Source organism: Nomascus leucogenys, chromosome 2, assembly GCF_006542625.1.
Source record: "Nomascus leucogenys isolate Asia chromosome 2, Asia_NLE_v1, whole genome shotgun sequence".
In the NCBI taxonomy this organism is placed as follows: Eukaryota; Metazoa; Chordata; class Mammalia; order Primates; family Hylobatidae; genus Nomascus; species Nomascus leucogenys.
Window position 1 is genome coordinate 35,625,297 of NC_044382.1, and position 22,629 is coordinate 35,647,925.

The 22,629-nt window shown below is 40.8% G+C and overlaps 1 protein-coding gene across 6 annotated transcripts in view; it reads right to left on the reverse strand.

Annotated features, from left to right (window-relative positions):
• The window catches only part of ARHGAP26 (Rho GTPase activating protein 26), a 471,824-nt gene that overhangs the window by 161,330 nt on the left and 287,865 nt on the right, over positions 1–22,629 (reverse strand). For all 6 annotated transcript variants that reach the window (XR_004033269.1, XM_030827217.1, XM_030827197.1 and 3 more), the window contains exons 15-17: positions 15,558–15,645; positions 14,000–14,058; positions 12,334–12,439 (exon numbers count right to left, since the gene is read on the reverse strand). Coding sequence is in view for 5 of the 6 variants with exons in the window: in XM_030827217.1 (XP_030683077.1) it covers positions 12,334–12,439; positions 14,000–14,058; positions 15,558–15,645 (253 nt within the window). In the remaining variant the exon portion in view is untranslated. The remainder of the gene's footprint in view (positions 1–12,333; positions 12,440–13,999; positions 14,059–15,557; positions 15,646–22,629) is intronic.

Here is a 22,629-nt window from a genome sequence, read left to right on the forward strand (position 1 = left end):
CATGGGAACCCCCCCATTTGCCTGGTGACTTAAAAAAAAAATAGGTTTAAATGTGCTGGATTCTGAGGACTGGTGAACCAAGAAGCTACCATCGGCACTCCACCAAACACCACTGGAGACAATTCTGGGCCCAGGGGACGTCTGAAGACATGCTGTGAAGGGAGCCCAGGCCTTCGGGAAGTGCTAGCTCCCATAAAAACAGAATCAGGCTTCTGGGGAACCAAGCTGTGTAACCAGGTATTAGGAAAATATCTGAATGCTGTTTGCTCTTTTGTATTTATTATGATGATGGTCTTATCTTCCACGTAATGATGCATAATAGGGCTATTGAGGCACTGACAAGATCCATCACAGAGTTAAAATTTGTACCAAGACCTGAAACTTCTAATATAAAACAGGAATTCTCTAAGGCAAAAAACTGAATTTCAGCAAGCACAACTCCTATAAACGGCTGACATTTTTACTTGTTTGGCATCTTTTGAATGATGGCATCCAATTTTTCCTTGGAAAATTTCCAATTGGATGTCTTTCTCCCATTACATGTGGTCCTATCAAGAAAGACAGGTGAGTCCCCAACTACCACCTTACTACAGATGTGGGGACCTTACCCAGGAGAGACCATTATAACTCTTTTTACTAAGAATGTTAACCTGCAGTAGATTCACAAGGGGACAAACGTAGTTGGAACTGAGACATCGTAAAGGTAGTGCTTGAAAAGGGCTACCCATGAGTTACCTGGATATTTTCCACTCATTCACTTATTCAACTAATATTTATTGAGCAGTGCAAGGCACTGATCTAGTTCCTAAGGATACAGTAGTGTAGAGCAGACAGCAATTGCCAACCTGGTGGAGCTTACATCTCAGGGAGAAGAAAACAACAATGAGTAAACAAATCAAATATATAGTATATGAGATACTGACACGTGTTATGGGAAAAAATTAAGCAATTCTAGTAGGTAGGGAGTGAAGGGGCTGGAGACTGCAATCTTAAAACAATCGAGGAAGACCTCACTGGGGAGGAGAGAGGATGGCAGGAGGGGAGATGAGGTCTGAGGCCTGAAGGACAGAGTCCTGGGGCACAGCAAACAGGACTGAGAAGCAGAAGTCAAGGAGGCAGGAGGAAAACCAGGAGAGTATGGTGTCCTGGAAGCCAAGTGAAGAAAGCTTATCAAGGAGGAGAGAGTGGGAATCTGTGTTAAATCCTTCAGAGCAATTAAGGAAGGGAACACTGAAATTGACTCAGCAACATGAGGTCATCAGCAATACTGACATGAGGCATTTCAGTGGACTAGTGTGCATAAAAGCCTGAGGTTCAGGAAAGAATGAGTGGGAAGAGAGGATTTGGGAACAGCAAGCACAGACAACTATTTGAGTTCTTCTGGGAAGAGCACAGAAAAATGGGATAGTACCTAAAAGGGGATATGGGATTGAGAAAGAGTCTTTGTAGTTGTTGCTTTTTCCTTTTTTATGTTTCAAAGGATTGCATAAATTACAACATGCTTATGTGCTGATGGGAAAGATTTAGTAGAGACAGAAAAGTTAATGACATAGAAGATAGAGGGAGAAACTACTGAAGCACCCAAGTCCTTACAGATCCAGTGGGGAATCAATCGGCTCTAGTGCCCCAGGAAAGGGAATGCCTTTAGGTAGGAGCACTGGGTTCCCCTGTCACACAGGAGAGATGGCAGAAACATGGGCATAGGTGTGGATATTGTGGTGGCAGCTTGTAGAAGTTCTCTTCTGATTGTATATATTTTCTCTGTGGAATGAAAAGCAACATCTGAAATAATCATCTAGCAGAGAAGAAGAAATGGCCTAGGGAAACGTAGTAGGATGCCAGGTACCACAAGGGCCCTTGAGGTTGCTTCGCGACGTCTGATGGTTCAATTCTACTTTCCATTACGTGATTGACCCACGAGCCTTTCAAATTTTATTCCTTTTATTTTTGATTTTATTTTTTGAGACAAGGTCTTGCTCTCTCACTCAGGCTGAAGTGTAGTGGCATGGTCTTGGCTCACTGCAACCTCTGCCTCCCTGGGCTCAAGCGATTCTCATACCTCAGCCTCCCAAGTAGCTGGGACTATAGGCAAGTGCCACCACACCCAGGTAATTTTTGTATTTTTAGTAGAGATGGGGTTTCACCATGTTGGCCAGGCTGGTCTCAAACTCCTGGCCTCAAGTGATCTGCCTGCTTTGGCCTCCCCAAGTGCTGGAATTACAGGTGTGAGCCACTGCTCCTGGACCCTGTTTTTATTTTTTAAATTAGCCACAGTTGACATCTGTTGCTTACAGCCAAAGAACTAATATACAAACTGAGTTTTGAGGCCTAGAGTGCCCCATTTTCTCATGGAATATCTGACTTTAATAAAATAGTGACCCTATTCTACCCAATTCTAGGCATCTCCAAGTACATAGCAAGATCTGCTTGCAGTATACCAACAAGACCCAACATTTTGTGTTCCTTTACTGCCTACCGAAGAGAATCAAGAATAGTGACTTATAATACCAAATTGGAAACACGAAATAAATCAGGATGCTAAACTGCTGGAAGAAAAACTTTCCTGTGCATGTGTGGAAGCAGAAAAGACTGATACCAAAATTCAAACCCTCTGAACTTTTGTTCAAGCCCTTTCTTGGACTGAAACTGCAAAAGTGAAAAAATATCTACCAAGACAGAATGAAGCTGAATACAGGCATGACCTTCTTTAGAGTATAGATTAATACTTCAATACAGATTTCAGTAACTCGGGGAAGGAAATCCATGTGAAGGCTGCTCCCAGGGGAAAACTGGAAGGTCAAGAGGGCCGTTTTCACAGTGGATGGTCATGTTTAATCTGGGAATGGCATCTGAGAGGGCAGTCAAACTGAGTAAAACAGAAGGAAAGTCAGACTCTCCCACAAAGGGAAACATCTCAAAGATCACAAAGATGAGTGGAAATTTCCAGACCATGCAGACGAAGATGAGTCTTCATGATATAACGTGCCATCCCCCTCCAGGAAATTAAGAGTTATTAAACTCTAGCAAAGACAGCTGCATTGGAGATGAAATCAGCCTTGCGACACCAAGCAGCAGAAGCGGGAGGGGGAGGGGGAGGGGCAAGGGAGGGGGAGGAGGAGGTAACCTCCATGGAAATCAGCCCCACATGGCTTGTTCCTTCAAACAGGTGCACCACTCCACGGAGCATTTGAATCATGAAGAGCCCTGATATTTACAGGGAAGTGTGAGACTTGCAATAAGGTAGGACCTGAAACCAGATATGAACAGCTCTTTCTCCCAGCTGGCCCTGTGCTGGCTCATCTTTTGCTAGGAAGGGAGAGATGCTCAGCCCTTTGGGCCAAATGCACACAAACTGCCAAGAAAACACAAGCAAGGCAAAAATAAACACATGCACACACAGAAATCTCCCAAGTGGACAAGAGCTGTGTGTGCTATGTTTTTAGCATCCAGCCCTAAGGGTTTTGCTTGCCAATAACAAAACCATGAAGAAAGCCCCATCTAGTCAGCAAGAAAGACTTATTTTGGTTTCAACAATTGCCCCAATTTCCCGCACCAGCTCTATCATCTTCTTTCTCCCATTCCCTGATTTCTCCAACAGATTGTAGAAATTAACATTTATGGAAGGTATACTATGTGCCAGGCACTCTTCTAAGAACTTTATGTAGATTAATTTAATGTGCACAACTCTAAAAGGGTGGGCACTATTATTGTATTACTTTAGGTTTTCCAGAAAGAAGAGACTTGAAGTACAGTCATGCATCGCTTAACAGTGGAGATATGCTGAGAAATATGTCGTTAGGCAATTTCATTGCTGTGTGATCATAGAGTGCATTTGCACAAACCCAGATAGACGTTCGAGCCTGCTGCACACCTAGGCTCTATGGTATAGCCTACTGCTCCTCAGCTACAAACCCGCACAGCATGTTTGTACTGAACACTGTAGGCAACTGTGACACAATGGGAAGTATCTGTGCATCTAAACATAGCTAAACATAGAAATGATAGAGTAAAAACATGATATAATCTTAAGGGACCACTGTCATATATGCGGTTCATCGTTGGTAGACACGTTGTTATGTGGCGCACGACTGTACATAAAGGCTTACCTGACACTACTTTACCAGGGGATTCTTGAGGGAATGAGGCGGAGAAGAGAAGCTACACCCCACCTGGTTCAAGCACTAACACAATTGCTCAATCTCTTGAGACCATCTTCAAAGAGGCTGTTGAACAATTGCTTCTGAGATACTCAGCTCCCTTCTCCCACTGGCCAAAGGTTTTCCCCTCAGAGTTTTTTAACTTCCCCTTGTCCCAGCGTATCTGTGTGTGAATGCCATTTTGTGTCATGCCTCCCTAGGGTGGGAGGTAAGAAACACAGGCATGAGGCTCCAGGCTACCAGGCTGCACTTGCAGGAAGGGCGGCGGAGCCCACACAGAAGTGGTCATCTCAGTGGTGGCTGCAATACAAACAGGAGAAGCCAAGAAAACCTGATGTGCTAAGTTAAAACTTTCTGATACAATTATTATCATCTTTTTCAGATTTGGAAACTCAGGCAGAAGAGAAATAATTCACATGCAAGGTTACATAAGAGATGAGATCAAAATCAGGCAGTTTGGCTACAGAATGTTCTCTCTTAACCACTGTGCTCTTATGCCCTACAGATTAACTTCATATACGTAGAAGTCGGCCAGCTGCCATGTTTCAGCCACAATTGTTCTGAAGAGCTGGTGAGTAACCAGTCAATGTAAGAACATAAGTATCGCAGATAACACTCACGATGCAATTCAAAGAGGATGCAGCAAGAGAGGACTCCAGTGCCCAAAACAGTGTGAGCGAATCAATTTATCCACCACCACTCAGCCAAAAAGAGAGGCATTTCATGAATAACATGCTCCCAAGGCCAATGTATAAGAAATCTAAGCTCTGCTAAGGATTAGCAAGGAAGAAACTGAGTCATGTTCATGTTTGCTGATACTCTCTCACTTTTATAATACTCCCGAAATTAAAGGCGGCAGCAACTAAGAAAAACAGAGTGCCTTCCTCCCACTCCTCCCTTAATTTGGGAGGGGATTCCGTGGACTCAGAAAAGGAAGAGATGAATCAGAAAACAGGAAATTTATTGAGAAAATAAATCCAAACATAAGTGGAACAACTCAAAACAAACAAGAGACCCAAATCAAAGGAGCTCTAAGACTGCTGAACATTAACAGCTTGAAGTCAAGCATTTCCCCTTTCAGAATAGGCGTTACATGTGATGTGAAAGATTTAGTTCCTTGAATTCAGAAATTTTGTTGGGTTTTTTAAGGCAAAAAATTTAAACTGAACTGATATCTTTCTTTCTCCTATCTCTAAAGGCTACAAAGCCACAGAACAGACAAATTCTTGGGTTGAAAGTAAGCAAAGGTCTGGCGGTGAGGCTAAATAATGTTGAGCTCTGATTTCTTCCTCTCCATTTCCATTAATTTAAAGTGCTAAGTTGTCTGTTTGCTTTAAAATATGTCGTTGCACTCTGTGCAATGTCCCTTTAAATAGATTTTCCTTTGACTCTGCCAAAAATAGCTGGAGAAGGTCCTTTGAGAATCCCATTCTTTGTCTTAAAAAAATGCACTCTTCTTCCTGCCCCATACCCATAAATAGGCCAGGAAGCGGTATCACTCACTTCTTTCATGGACCTCCCATCTATCAGAAATAATAAATCTTTCAGGAGAAAAAAAAAAAAAAAAAAAGAGCCAGTCAAGGAAGTAACTCCCTTAGCCCATTTCTGCTTGCTCATCTATGTGATTCACCAAATATCAAGCTCCTCTTTTGGCATAAGCCAATAGGTAGGCAAGGATTGAAAACCCAAACACCTACAACATGGCCACACAGGTAGGAGACCTGAAAGAAGTAGGCCGGGAGCAAGAGACAACAGGGACTGTTAGGAACTAAGGCAAACTGGAGAAGGCACACCCTGGAGGATAGGGTGTGGCTTCTACTCAGCTCCAGCCAATTGTTAGTGGTGAGATACGAATTTTTCAAGTAAAATTGCCCCTTTAAAGATGTTGCAAACCTGTTCAAAGTTTCAAAAGAGTACTGTGTAAGACACCACCACCACCAAACACATGTGTGGGCTGCTCTGGCCATGGGCTTCGTTTGCAACTTCCAGGTAAGAAACAAAGACAAGGGAGACAGACTGCCCATCCCCTGAGAGCTTAAGATGTCACAGGAGGGAGAGATACCTACCTGGGCAAACTGTCCCATCAGGTGGAATGTGATACATGCTAAAAGAGAGGAACAAGCAAAGGCTGTGGGAGCTCAGGAAAGCAACAGGGCACTTGTGGCAGGAAGGATTCTTGTTGGCAGTGACATTTGAGCTGATGCTAGAAGAATGAGGTAGCCTTTGGCAGGCAGAGGCTGGGGAGGGGCCATTCCAGACAGGAGAAAATGAATTGCAAAAGGTAAAAAGATGGAGCAGGGAGGTGGGTATTTGAGGAGCGGTCAAGAGACTCTTCATGTGTTTGCCCAACAAATATTAATGAGTGTCTATTGTGTGCCATGCAATAGGGACAGGATGGTGATCACGAGAAACAGACACAAGATGAAACTGCAAATTCCAGAAACATCTGGTCCAGACAGGGCTTTGGAGGCCATTTCCAGGGTTTTATCTTAAGAGCAATGGGGAAGCTGCCTTTGAAGTTTTTTTAAGCAGGGGAATCACATGCTGAGATTTGCAGTTTTCAAAGTTCCCTGGAAGCACAACATGCACTCTGCGGACTGGAGAGGAGCCAGAGCTCCACCAGCCAGAGCAACAGGGAGGAGGCCTTCGCAAGCAGCGTGGGAAAGACACAATGGCAGCTTGGACTACAGGAGTACTGATGGAGACAGAGAAAAGTAGACAGATTCAAGAGACAGAAAAGGGTTAAAATCACTAGAACTCTGAGTTCCCGGTGGGAGTCAGTGAGGGAAAAGCCCGATGGGACTGGAGAATGGGGTCAATGTGGCTGCGTGGGGGTATCAGGCCATACCACCAGTGGCCCAGCAGCCAAGCAATTCTGCACTGGCAGCACTGCAGTGTTCAGTGGTTACTAGAGAGAACAAAGGTTCTGGAGCCAGGGTGTACGGCTGAGGGAAGGCAGCCAGAGAAACTCACAGGAGCTTTCCATCTAAGCCATCATCACAAAATACTGTTTTCTTTAAATGTGTTTTGTAAAATTCTACGGCTACTTTATTTGGACTAGTCTTGATGGCAAATGAATAACTGGCTCTTCTCATGTTTAACAGCTCATTGGTGAGTTAAATCTTATCTTCTAGACTTGGGATGGAGAAAGAAGGAATATTAGAGTATCTAAAACGTGCTACGTTGTCTTAATGTTCACTTCCTTTTATTTTGAACCCTTCTTAAGAAGTTCAAGGAATGCTACTGAACCACTAGGGCTCATCCTCCTTGGTGCCAATGCCTGGCAAGACTTTTTTTTATAACCACAAGCATTTGTACATGAACCCAATTCACTGTTTCTAGATCATTAAAGAAATACGAATACATCCTTTTTGATTTGCAGGGATGCCTGGAAGTACTCAGACTCAAGTCACAGTAACCAAAAAAAAAAAAAAAAAACCCAAGCTACAACATGCTCAATCCTTGATAACTTCTGCCAACAGAGTCTACATATTTTGATAAGGTCTCACTTGTATGCCAAGCATTTTCCCCACAATATTCCTTTATAATCCCAGTGATCTACAGAATTTTGTCCATTTTGGAAAGTCACAACATATAACAGATGATCAAAATAAACATTAGACAATTGGATAATGAAAAGAACACATAGGGAATCAGCAAGAGGCAATGAAGTAAAGTCAGTTTTGCCCTCTTCATTGCCCTCTCTTACCTCCCACCAGCTAAAATCTTGTAATTTAGTGCCTATGTGCCCACAATGCAGATGTACTCATCTCTCCTCCCAAAATTGGTCTTTTTTGTCCTATATATCTTGATTGTGTTAGCACACCATGCAATAGACTTAATACTCTCTGTTGAATGTGATTTACCAAGACTACTTGCCGTAGACACCGTGGGCTGTCTTTATTCTGTCAAAGCTCTGCCTTTATTCTGATATCCAATCCTCCCACAAGTGGTTCAGATAAATCCTGTTGGATGGAAAATAATCGTGATGGTCCCCAATGACTGCTCTGGACCAATGAGATGTGACGTAAAGTGTGCAGGAGGCTGTCTGGGAAAAGTATCATCCTAGCCCTTAAAAAGGGACTCAGAGAAGAAATAATGCCTTTTCTGCTTCTGGACAAGCACTAACATGCAACGACACAATGCAGTATGCTGGGACTGTGCGAGGAGCTGGCCAACACAAGACGCTGGCTGAGCAGGAACATGGAAATAACCTGAGTCCTTCATGAGCTGAGAAACTAACCAACTCTCAGGACAGATTCTGTGTCATGACACAACAGATCTCCTTATTGTTTAAGCCATTTTCAATTGGATTTTCTGTTTCTTGCAGCTCAAAGCATCCTAAATGATATCATATCTCTCTGGGGAAGCAAGACAGTGCTCTGCCTCTCCAACGCCCCTGCAACAAAGGAACAGTTGCTCCAAAAAAGGAAAGAGACTGAGGTTTATTTCTCAATAAGTATTTTGGGAAAACCAGCTGTGAAAAGGTATTTTTAATATCTACTCCTGATGTATGAAGAGTTCTTTGAAATCCTTCCTCACTGCATACACCGTAATAAATCTACAATGAGCCACTACGAATGGTATGTGTGGGGATATAGAACATACTTGGAGTCATAATATGTAAACATTAGGAAATTACCATGAAATTAGTCTTTATTACTCATCTACTCTTATTTCCTCTTATGATTATAAGAGTGGGATACTTTTCTCGTGTCCTGCTCCACCTGATAAAAATAACAGAATTATACAATTGGAAGAGAAAGAAAACTGAGGCTCAAAGAGGTAGAAAAATTGGCACAAGGATCCACAGCTAGCTGGGAATGATTTTTTTCTTAAGTAAAAATGCCTTTTGCATGATTTTAAAACAAAAACATTTGTTGAAAACTCAATGCAAAGTCAAATTGCAAAGACTTGGAAAGTCAAAACTGGATTTTTAAAAGCTAATTTAATCACAACAATAAAATCTCCCTTTCGAACTCACTGCTTTGAGCTGCTTCTTTCTAATTCTAATATTCGCCTACATCCCAATCCATATTCCTCTCAATACCATTTTCCTCTCTCCTAGAAAATCCTTGCATATGGCCCATTCTCTGGGCCAGTGGTTCTTAGGTCACTGTTCACATAATAATTACCTGCAAAATAAATCAGAAATGCAGATTCCCAGGCGGAGAGCCTGACTGAGTAGACCCACAGAGCCCAGAAATGTCAATGGAAACCAGCGCTCTAGGTTATTCTAACCATGCTTTGAGGCACATGACTCCAGACTGTATACTAGATTCCAAGATTCAAACAGAAAACATCTAATTATCATAGTAGATTTAAGCTGAAACTACAAAAATATGTGCATGGTTGCCTATAATTTTTATGTTCCCTCTGAGGTCTGAAACAAATCCAACATCTCTATGATTTGGATGTACCCTGGTAATCATTTGCTTTAGAGGTTTGGAGTTTTTATCCTTCCCCCCACCCAATACTTTTTTTCCCCTCTGAATGAATTTTTAGCTGGGATTAAATATAAAATGCCTTAAATCTCCCTCTGTGGCTAAGGGAAATCAGTTTTGGAAAAAGTTTCAAAAGAGTACTTTAAAAAATATACAATACAAAATGCTTGCCTTTGAACCAGAATTCCGAGATGGACAAGGCAAACAGTAGGTAATAAGAGAAGTAAACATCAGTTTTCCAGCAGAATCAGCCCTGAAACCAAAACTTAGGAAGGAAGCTGACCATTAAGTAAGTAGCCTAGAGGAACAATAGCTCAGGCGTAGCCTAGGGTAAGTCTAAACCTGAGAAAACTGGAATTAGACAAACTTCTTGTCCCAAGTTAACTTTCCCTTACTGCTTGATTTTAAAATAAGGACAGTGCTGTAAATGAGAATATAAAGTTTAAGTGGAATCTTAGAACTCCTCTGGATGCCAAAGAATTTTTTCAGACCTAAATAAATACTCTTTACTGGATTCAACACTGCTCATTCATATCCCTCTCCACGGGGACATTTTAAATATAGAGGCTTGGGAGACCAAGAACACTGCACGCTAAGAATTTGAGTCTGCTATAGCCTAATACTAGCTCTAACCAACTCACATTACAGCATGAGAGCTTGTCTACAGGTAGATTTCTGATAATTAAATGATCAAAAAATGCCATAAAACCACAGAAAAGCATTTTCAAGTTACACAGATAAGACAATGCTCAAGAAATGCTATGAAGTGAACTACTCCAAAAATAAAATTGCCTTAAATTGGTTAGAAGACCAAAAAAACAAAGAAGTGTCAAGGTCACAACTGTGATTTGCAAATTCCAGTTTACAACTCTTAGGTTAGTAAGAAGGATGGACTGAATGTAATGGGACTGGAGGGGGAAAGGGTGGGGAAGAGGACAAAGTGAGTCATCCAACCAGGAGATGAACAAGTTCAACTGTTCAAGATCTACCTCAAGGGTTTGGTTTTGTTTTTTAAATCCTTTTTTCTTCTTCTTTAAAGAATCCTAACAATCCTAAAGGAAATTTAAAAGTAGGAAAAATGCAACACTGGCTCTGCTGGGTCACCCTTCACTTTTGGTCTCTCACAGTTCAATTAAGCTCTCCTTCCAATTGCACAGCTTGAAAAGGCCCATGGCTTTCAGATGGTTCCTAACCCTTCTCCAGCTGCTCTCTGCAGGACTGAAGGCCTCTTTCAGACCTGATGGCCATGAAGCAGTCATGAGCATCCCCACACATACTAGGCTGGAGGGTGCACCTGGAACCTCCTATGTCTTGGTGTTTGTCCTTCAAGTCTGCAAAGTTTTGCAACTAAGATCTAAACCAGCTTCTCTGCTTAACGAACGCCTGACTCTAGGTTGTGTGGAACCAGTACTAAACTGTCATCTCAGAGCATCTGGAGTTACTTTTTAAAGCCCAGTTCCCATTATTTTAAACATGCTTCATCGGGATTCTTTGACACCTTTAGGGCATTCTCCTGTAAACTTGCATGTTATCTGCTATGCTTCCTAAGTACTCCTGAACAAGCAGCTCTGATATGGCAAGCCAAGAAAAAAAGTTGGTCAATAACGGAGCAACCATGGCTTTGCCGAATTGCTTCCCAATAACACACAAGACACTCTTGGCTTCTTGATGGAAATGAGGAAATGGTGGAAATCTTCATGATATATATCACTCTTTTCCCCAAAGACAATAGCAAGTGCTTGACAGAAAGATGAAAACTAACCATTACAATCTCCCTCAGAAGAATATCGACTTATCCCCAAGAAATACCCCAAAGGCATAGCAAAGTATGGACTATAAGGGCCAAATTTGTAACACATCAGTTCAGTAGAATGTAGGGTTTAATAATTTAGGTTAACTGTTATGCTCTCATTCTTTTCTTGTGCTCCAGTCTGCAATCAAGAACATACCATCAAAGTCAATGGAAGGTTAGAACACACACACAAGTAGTGATGAATGCAGCACGGGAAGTTGGCAATGCCATTTGTAAAAGGGTCAAGGAACAGTAAATACACAAATATTCAAAACCATTCCAAGAAAATCAGGTCCCTACTGAATGCTTTGATTATCTCAGAGGACCAGTGAGTATTTGCCAAAAATAATTCCTTTATTCTTTATACTTCTTCAAAGGCTTTAATGCATGTAACTTCAAAAATCAATGATCCTTGTAGGAAAAGGGGAGTCTATTATCCATACTAGACAGATGGGGAAACTAAGGAACAGAAAGTTCAGCGGTTTGTTCAGGGCTGGTTAAGCAGCAGGTTAATAACAGAGTCAGCTCTAGAATCCAGTCCTATTTACTGAAAACCCAAATTCTGTAAACCCACAACATATTTTTGTTTGTTCTTGATGAGCATAAGAACATCTAATCCCACAAAATTCTGTGTGGTGAGCTGGTATCATGGACAACACACTCCAATTTGCCCTTGATCACCATAGGCAAAATCCCCCTGAAAACTCTGCTTGGTGGCCTGGTTGGATGAGCACTTCCCCAGCATCCTCTGGGAAGGCCATCTGGCATTTGCTGCTGTTCTCCACTGCAATGAACATTTCACACATTTCTTTCCTAAGCCTCCAGCATACCTGATGCAATAGTGGGAGAGAGAAACAAAAGCAGAACTGAGACCAGCTTCACTGCTAAGATAAGAACTTTCAGGGGTAAGAAAAAGGCTAGTAATTGGTCTTAAACCTACTTTGCCAAGTGGTTCATGAGCAGCTGTAACATCTGCCGATTTTTCTCTGGGAGCCGATGAACAAGGCTGTGGATTTCAGAGACCCGAGACTCCTGGTTCTCCAGTTCTGCAAAGGAAGGAGGGAGGTAATATTTTATCAGTGTCACAGCTAAACAACTTTAAGGTTGAAAAATCAAGGGAAACCAAAGGATGAGCACTAACAGCCCAAGGATTTCTCAAAGATTTACAATCCTGTCTTGTGTGCATACTGCGTGGCCAGCGTGACTAGATCTGGAAGTCCTTTTAATGGTGCTTTCTGGAACAGGGTTGCCAAAAAAAATTGTCATCAAAAAATCCAAGCCAAGATGATGACGTGATGAAATGCAGCCAGTCAACTGCACACCCAGAGCTGCTCCTGAGAACAAACTCAGGAGTAGCTGGCTCCCTAGAGGGAAGACTTCATTTCAAGGAAGTAAGGAACTTTATGCACTTGTAAAGTGATAAACAAATCTTACATGAGCAACATTGCAAGGGTTTCAAATATCAAAATAACACCTCGAGACAGCATCAAAGATATCAAAGGAAATGTCCAGTATTCTCAAGTCACATATGACAACCAGCCTGCTAGAAAGAAAGAAATGGCAGATAAAATATTCAAGTCTTTCTGCCAACTTGTAACCTAAATCATGGCTTGTCACATTCTCTTGGTTGAACCTAGGTAAGTGGCTTTGTTACTCTGGCAAACAGATTGATGGTACTCATCACCCCTATTTATAGAACTGATGTGAGGTTTAAGTAGAGAATGGTTGCTATGGGTTTGTAATTTCTCTAGAAAGAAATGACATAAACACCATCTTCGCTCCTGGCTTTCTCCTTCCTGTTTTAAGGGGACAACTATGAGTAGATAAGGACACCAGAACATTAGGTACTATTGAATTAGGCCAGTAGTAGCTACCAGAGTAAATAAATTCCAAAGGCTGAAAGGAACCCGGGAGAGGCACAAGTTATCGACATAATAATACTATGAAGATTCACACCAGATTTAAATCTGATAGAGAATCTTTCTGCCCCTTTACAAGAGGCCTGACCCATGTAGCCAGAGATTCCAGTATACTTAGAGTAGCTTGCACCTAATCCCTATGTATTTTAATACCAGTAATATGACACCAGGGACCTGGATGATATAGTTGAAGAATGATCAGAAGCTGTAAATGGAAGACATAATGGAAAAGAGGACTGTGAAGTTATATAAATGGTGTCATATTCAGGGAAACATTTCCAATGCTCAATTTAGGTAATGTGCAATGTCTGATTCATTCTGCAAAATGCTACTCAAAGGCTGGAAAAAACCTAAGAAGTTAGAACTCCAATAATCAAAACTAGAAAGGCAAACTTGTTTTTCTCTATCCCTCCAACATCCTCCTCCCCTCAAAAAAAAAAAAAAAAAAAAAAAAAAAGACTTCTGAAGTTTCTCTCCTCTGCTGTAAATTCAATGTGGTAGAAAGGCCCTTAGCAATCCCTATTTGTTTCATTTTTATTCTGTGTTAGAATCTCCTGAGTATGTTATGTGGCCAGTTTACGTGCAGAATATGAAGGGTTAGGTAATATTTATTTTGGGATACTGACTCTTCTTTGAAATAGAAAAATCTATTCTCTTCCTCTTAAAACTGAGACAAAAAAGACTTACTTGCTGCTTTGATGAAACTTCTTTGAAATTGGTACATCATGAGTGGTCCTGGAAGCATTCTGGAGGAAAAGGAGATAGGCTAGTCAGCTTAATAATAAGAATAATCATATTCTCTCTAAATAACAGCCTAGAGACTGACAAACTGTATTACATTTCTCAAAGACAAAGATCACAGGGAAACAATAAAAATGTAGTTTCCCTATTGCAAGGGTTCTGAGATTTCACCCCAAATTTTTATTCTCTCTCTTTCTTAAAGGAATAGATACAACTATGTTTCATTGTCAACACTAAAATAGTGCGAATGCAAGAGTCTAACACAAACTAAGAGATTTCCTTTTCAGTCAGTGACTCATCTATCAACAACAGCATTTTAAGATGTGTCTGAGAAACAGGCAACTAACTACATATTTGCAATTCTTGATCTTCCCAGCGGCTTGTTGTTAGAATCAATTCATCTAGACACACTATGAAAGATTTTTGTAGGGTTTGGTGGTGAATTCACTATGGAGTATTGCTCCAGAATGCTAGAACCCCTAACATTAGGTATGATATAAACAAATTTTACCTGCTGGGGTATGAGTATGTTTAACCATAAACTTGAGGTTTTTTTTCTGATAGTTCAAATAAGAAACTTCTCAATAGGACTATACATTATTCTTGGCTCAGATTTTATTCTCATTGGTCCCTTAATTCGACTCCTAGTTTTAGTTAACACTTACATTATATCTTACTCTTGACCCTAATTACCCAATAGCCAATAAAATCTACATCAGCAATTCCTTTTCTGTGGCCTCCTTCCTTTGCTTTCCAGCCAATTGCATCTTCAAAAAATCCGCACAAAGACTTAACGCTATCTCTGATGACCATTCTCCTCTCCTTTTAAGACTAGGTCCCACCTTTTTTTATAAGAACTATGGTATTCCTGTCCTTCAAGTCCAGCATAAATATTTTGGTCTATTCATGAAACTAAGATGCGGGCAGCTGGTCAATAACCCAACCTTTAATAATGAAAGGAGGCATAGAGATGGTACAGTAATATCGTATATAAAGGATACAAGGAAAATAGTCTCTCCAGGGAAATAATATTGTCCAGTGTCAGGGAAGGAGTCAAAACGGAGTTCCATTAAGTTCTCATTTTTAAGAACCATTGTCAGCAATGTACTCTGTGTAAAGTATGAAACTATCAAAATACATGAGGTATGTAATCATGCATTCTTAACAGAATATGATTCATGATTCCTTGTGTTCTTAACAGATTATTCAGGGGCTTCGGGGAAGACTCCATTTTAGGTTCTGTTCAAGGCTAATTATCACAATACTTCTCATATAGAACAAAGTTCCCTAAATCACTCATGGTGTCATTGCACAGAGGCAACCCATCAACTATGGATGATTTACAATTGGTTTGACCAGCTGAGCTAAACGCACCCACACAGAAGCTGTTTCCACATCTCAAACACCCACCCGACAGCTCTCTGCAGTCTGAAAATAAAACTGCTTTCTTCCTGATTGCATGATAACTAGCTGGCACTCTGCCTTGCAAATGGAAAGTCCCTACCTTAGGTAGGTCTTCAGAGCACTAGTGATGGTCTTTATCTCCCATTCAGCACAGATATCTGTTTCTGTCTCAGAAGCAGTCTTGGGGTCTAAAACGAAGAAAAGACAATACATAAAGCACAGCATAAAATGGAACTAATAAATAAGCACACATAAAGACATCCAATCTTGCTAGTAACTAGAGAAATGCAAAGTAAAACAAAAACAACAAGTATTTTTTTTTTACCTATTAAATTAGGAAAATGTCTAAAAATTCCAATATCTCTTGCTGGCAAGAATGCAGTGAAACTGATCCTCTCCTATCCTGCTGGCAGCAGGAGAGACAAATGCAAGAGTTTTGAGAAGCAATTTGGTAATATGTATCATAGTCTTAAAAATGTTTACACCCTTTGAACCAGTAATCTCATTTCTCACAGTCTATCCTCAGAAAATAAGATAAGGCACGAGAAAAGTTACAGACCCCAGAAATGTTCAGCACACACTCTTCTTTGTAAAAGCAGAAAAAAAAACAACAAAAAAGGGAGACAACCTAAATGTCCAACAATAGAAGAATGATTAAGTGAATTACCGTATGTCTACCTGATGGAATATTACCTCGCCAATTTATAGGACAACGGTGACTGTAAAGCAACATGGAAAATGTCTGCATTATATAATGTCAAATAAAAAAAAAAAACAAGATATATTTGTGAGAAACTTTTTCTATGAACTTTTTATATGAACAAGGGTGAAAGGAAACACTCTAAATTAGTGGTTGGGTTAAAGTGGTGGACTGTGGTATGATTTTATTCCATTACTTTTGTATTTTTAAAAAAATTGCTTTAAGCTCAAATGTGCAATGAGAACCACCATAACTATATCAGCTCTGACAATTTCTTTTGTGTCTTCTTGCATGGACTTTTAAACAAATCAGTATATTTTAAACAAGCATGTATGATAAAAGAACAGGAGAGATAATTCTTAAAATCTTCCTGAGTAGCACACAAGGAGAGAAGAAGAGGCAGAGGCTGGGGAGTGTAATTGCTTCACAGATCCCCATCCTGTCCCTGGTGAGGCAGGCCAGGTCATACACGTACTGGTGGGAGGGTCACAGAGTCCTTTACAGAGCACAGGAGGGAGAATCCAGCTCCCTCATACTGGCTAAAGACTAGTTCTTTGCCACCAGCTCCCAGTCCTTTTTTTTCTGCATATCACCTCATTTTGAGTAGGAGAGCAACCCTTTTCTTACTTTTTCCAGGGGTGGAGAATGAGATTCAGGACAGACTGGCCAAAAGCATATCAACTCTCTGGACTCAATGCCTGGATGAGGGATGGCCCAAGACCTAAGCCTGCCCAATCAGAGTAACTCTCCAGGAGTCAGGAACAGATATTTGCTGTTTGCTGGGCTTGCACTAGGAGGTTATGTAACTGCCAGGTGCCACCACACAGAGCCTGAAAGTCCGACAACCCAGAGACGAGATAAGCAGAAATGGTGGATCCTGAACCCTTGTATTTGCCTCTCCTTCTTATCACGTGAGCCAGTAAATTCCTTTTTCCCCTTAAGCCAGGTGAGGTCAGGTTTTCTGTCTTTTTACAATGCAAAGAGATCTAAATGATGCACCAGGTAAAAGGAGGCAGCCACCAGACTGCATCTTTCTGAACAGTCTCCAAGAATAATTCTGGGGCATCAATGAAGAAAGCTGTTCCTCCTGCAGGGCCAACAGCCTTTCAGCTGGAAAAAAATAAGTCACAGGTGGGCAGAAGACATTTTCCATTTCCTGGGAAAGAAACCATTTTCATCCAAATAGAAAGAGGTCAAATACTCATGAATGGCTTCAGGATTTAGCCTATCATCACCAGGTAGGGGCACAAATTCAGCTGGTATCTACTGCTCTCCGTGTGTCCCCTGACACATACTGGGTTATGAGAGAGGAAAGGGCCCCCAGCTCAGAAACACGTGGCTCTCAAAGGCAAAGTACCTGTATGATGTTTGTAGGTGACCCTGAGCAGTAAAATGAAGTCTTTCTTCTCACATGAAACAAACAAGGAAGAACCTAACGAGCATAATTTTATTTCCGGGGCCACAGAACAGTAAATTCCATAGGGTTTTATCACAGCAAATTTCTGAAAAGTTCACAAAATGTGATTTTCCCAGTATCCAAAATGTCTGCCACTTTAATTCGTGTCTTTGTCATCTTGCACTCCCTGAATGGCTTTTTCCTGCAGAAGAGTATGTATCAAAAACCTCTGCTTTGCATGACCTCTTTCCCTCCCCATCCTAAGACACATGGAGGGCTGCCATCCTGCATGGTTCCTGGATGTGAGACAAAGGTTACTGTACATTTTTCTGAAGAAGAAACCAACTTCTACCCAAGAAGAGTGAACATGAAACTGAACAAGCAGCAGTTGTCAAGTCTGGGAGTTGTGAACTGTTCCATGAACCACATTTAGCAAACTAATGATTAGCTTCCACTTATTCGGGCTCTGTAACCATAGGAATATTGCGTAATATTGGAGAGGAGAGTCAAATTACAGCCTGGCTAAAGGGCTTTTTATAGCAGTGATGAGGCAAGGCTCATAACTTGGGCACATCCATTTTAATTCATTTAAAATCCAAACTAAGTTGAATACAGCCTCCCAAGCTACACCATTTTCAGAAGGTGCTGCTGATTTCCACACCTCCCTCCTGATGCTTCCCTCACTTACAGAAGCTTCCTGATGGCATCTGAATATGCCGCAGAGACGTCATTTACACTCTTCTTTAGAACTCAGTACATTTCTCTCCACCATGTCCCTTGACCACTGCTGCTTAGTAAAAGAGATCTAAACTAAAGGAGCAATCCAATGTACAAAAGGCATCACGTGGGGAAAGCAGAATGAATGTTATTTCCTCCTGAACCTACTATCACATGAATTCAGAAAATCAGAAGACACAGACTGGAAGCAGTGGTTATAAGGGGAGAACGTCTTAGAAATGTCACACTTGGATGAGTCCCAAGGGCCATCTAGTCTATCACTGTGTTGCAGACAAAATGAAGGATATTTTGGAGGAAGCTATTAGGAAAGTTACCTATGTACTCTTGAATTTCCTAATAATACATTATAGTGTATGCAAATTAATCTTTTTCTCTCTTTAAGTGAGAAAGTAATACATGCACATGTTAAGAATTCAAAGAAAAAAAACCAGATATACATGAAAAGGTAGAGACAACTGCTAATGTCGGCTTTTTATGTGCATATCCTATCTCTAACAGTCCCTTCTGTTTTGAGATCCAAAAGCTCTTACTGGCTCAAGCCCCAGTCTTAGGAGAGCCTGCCTGAAGCATCCCAACAGGCAAAGGTGATGGTGGCTGGAGCAGAGGAGGAGGTGAGCTTCCATCTGTGTGTTTCTTCTTTGGGGACTCAGGATTGTGATTAGTAGCCGTATTGCTAGCTCCCAGAATGATCAATCCTCTATCCAAGTAGTCTATCATCTTCTGGTCCTGTCATCCTTTGTCTGCTACCCTTTACTGGTAGACAAAATTGGACGTTTGCTCTTCTCATGGTTCCCCTACTCCAGTAGGCTACAGTCTTCAAAGTCTGGGCTGTTTCCACTTAATCCTATGTAAGCCTTTAGGTCTTAGAAATCATCATAAAACATTTTGATTTCTTCAGAAAGAAGTCATTGATTGCTTTTATTTATGCTACTCTGTGAGAAGGTATGGGAAATAAGGGGCATAGAAAAAAGAAATGCAGACATTCAATGTCCCAGAGTAAGGAAGGATAGTTCATGGCTGGATCGGAGGTAAGTGGGTGAAGCATGCTACTATAATTCTGTGCTTTACAGCACTGCTCTATAATACCTTCGTTGTGTTCTCTGTTTTACTAAGTTTACTTTAAATGTGGTTTAAAAAAAAAAAAGAAGAACAAAAAAGGTTACAGGACGAGAAAAACAGTGATGCTGAATTTGCAGTCCTTTATTATCACGGTAAAAACACACAAAAAAGGAACACGAATTTTTAACAGCGCAGAAAATTAAGCTCTCAGTCAACAATCTCCTGCCACCAGGATATCCACTAGGCAAAGCTTAGATGAAGGCCTGAGGAAAACCCACCTGGGGAAACAATGTGATAGCCCAAGCCACCCAGGGGTGTGGGGGAAAGGCCATGCTGCAACCCCCCAACCCCACTCCAGCAAACACACTTTTGGGGGCTTTCTGGGACACCCAGAGCTGTCATGAGATTATAATCCAGGCAATGAAATCAGACTGCAGAGCAGAAGTGGAGGGGGGTCCTCCTATATCAAGGCAAGTGAATTCAGAAGGAGAGCCCTAGAAGAAACATGAGAGTCATGAGGGAAGAACCACAGCATGTTTCAGATTATCCAGGAGTAAATCCGGCTCCTCCCAGGACCATGACCAAATAGCAAAACCAGGAAAAATCAATGCAGGCTTATAGGTTCACTAAATGAAAGCTTTAAGAATACCAGAAAGTTGGCTTGAATTACGTACAATAGCCCTCCAATCATCATGTGAGATAATGATTCTAACAGGATTCAGGAAAATAGCAGAACAAGGAGAATCTATCCACAGTGAGCTTAAAAGCAAAGGTTTGATTAAACAGAAGATATAAAATCCTATAAAATACTTGCTGGCAAAAAATACAGAGACCAAAGCACTCTGAAAAATAATTGAGAAAACACCCGCTCTGTCATATAAGTAAAATTCTAAAAATATAGATGGCAGAAACTAAGACAACAAAATAAAACAAGTAGCAGACTGAAATAATAAAGATTATAGCTGAAAAGTAGAAATAAAAGGAGTTAAATAAGTAAAGATAATAAAGACATTGGAAAATCCATTACAAAAAGTTAAAATCTGTATTATAAACAGCAAAATAATAATCACAATCAACCCAACAATTTTAAATGAGTAATACTGACATGGAGGACAAGTTTAAGAATTTTTGCTAGAATATAAAGAATCAGGAGAAAAATTAAGCATTAAAAAGGTGAAAAATGTTGGTGTGTTTAAAAGGTTGAGAATTACAAAAAAAAATACAGTAAAGAGATTTGTCTTTAGAAAAATATGTATAAAAACTCCTTCAGTGGCCCCCAATATGTATAAAAGAACGATTACATGGTGATATATAAAAGTAGTGGAAAGGGGGAAGATGACTCATTATATGGATACTGGTCAAGTGGATAAGTATTAGAGGAAAAAGCAGAGTTTCCACTTTGCATGACAGATTTTAAGGAAAATTAAGGTTTTTGTCATTCTAGATAGGGTAAGGGTTTTTTTGTTTTGTTTTGTTTTGTTTTGTTTTGTTTTGTTTTGTTTTGTTTTTTGAGACGGAGTCTCATTCTGTTATCCAGGCTGGAGTGCAATGGCACGACTCAGCTTACTGCAGCCTCTACCTCGCAGGTTCAAGCAATTCTCCTGCCTCAGACTCCTGAGTAGCTGGGACTACAGATGTGCACCACCACCCCTGGCTAATTTTTGTATTTTTAGTACAGATGGGGTTTCACCATTTTGGCCAAGCTGGTCTCGAACTCCTGACCTTGTGATCCACCCCCTCCCCCCCAGCCTCCCAAAATGCTGGGATTACAGGTGTGAGCCACTGCACCTGGCATGGGGAAGGTCTTTTATGGCATAATTCGTTTAGAAAAAAGATAACAGACTGGACATCATAAAAATTTAAACTAGGCCAGTCATGGTGGCTCACACCTGTAATTCCAGCACTTTGGGAGGCCAAGGTGGGCAGATCCCTTGAGCTCAAGAGGTTGAGACCAGCCTGGGCAACATGATGAAATCCTATCTCTACTAAAAATACAAAAATTAGCTGGGCATGGTGGTGCACACCTGTAGTCCCAACTACTCAGGTAGCTGAGGCACAAGAATCACTTGAACCTAGGAGGTGGAGGTTGCAGTGAGCCAATATAACACCACTGCATTCCAGACTGGGTGAAAGAGTGAGACCCCATCTCAATAAAATATTCATAAGACAACAAAAACAAATGCACCATAAAGTTTAAGACAAATAATAATCTGAAAAAAACATATTGAAAATATAGTCTGTAGATCTAAAAAGGTCTTGTAATCAAAAGAGGAACACACTGCCAGGTGCGGTGGCTCACGCCTTATAATCCCAGCACTTTGGGAGGCCAAGGCGGGTGGATCACTTGAGGTCAGGAGTTCGAGACTAGCCTGGCCAACATGGTGAAACCCCGACTCTACTAAAAAGATACAAAAGTTAGCCTGGCGTGGTGGCATGCACCTATAATCCCAGCTACTCAGGAGGCTGAAGCATGAGAATCACTTGAACCTGGGAGGCAGGGGTTGCAGTGAGCCAACACTAAGCCACTGCACTCCAGCCTGGGCGACAGAGCGGGAAAAATAATAATAATAATAATAATAAAACAAAAAAAAATTTTTTCAAAGAAAAAGAAGAACATACCAATAGAAAAATAGGCTAAGAATACAAACAGGCAATTCAACAAAAGTAGTATAAATCAGCAATAAATATGTAAACAGTCTAACCTCACCCAAAATTACAGAAATGCAAAGTTAAATTTAAAAAGATACATTTAAAAATGTTTATAATTTATATGCAAAACAGTAATACACAGCATGGCAAAATGTGGGGTGTAGGATAGTCTCCTCAGACTTTGCTAACTACAAACTTGGGAATATCATTTAAGAGCCTTGAAAACATGTACATACCTTGACCCAGCAATTCAACATCTTAAAATAAGTCCTGAGGAAATAATTAGAGATGCATATAAAAATTATAACAGCTAACATTTTATATTTAACATGTGAAGGCTCTGGACTCAGCAACCCACAGGCATCTTTTCATTCCATCCTCACATTACTATGCAGGCAGGAGTCATTACTACAGATGTGGAAACAGATGACCAGACCAGTGTGAATCATTTGTCTAAGTCAAAGATATAAGCGGTGGAACTGCAACTTATCAAATCTCAAAATGCATGCTCTTAATCTCTGCTGCCTCAATGGGGATGTTTACCCTCTGTCCTGCCTGTATGGGGATGTTTACCTGAGTGCTTTCTAGAATGATGAAGAATTGCAATTAGCCCATGTATCCAAGAACAGG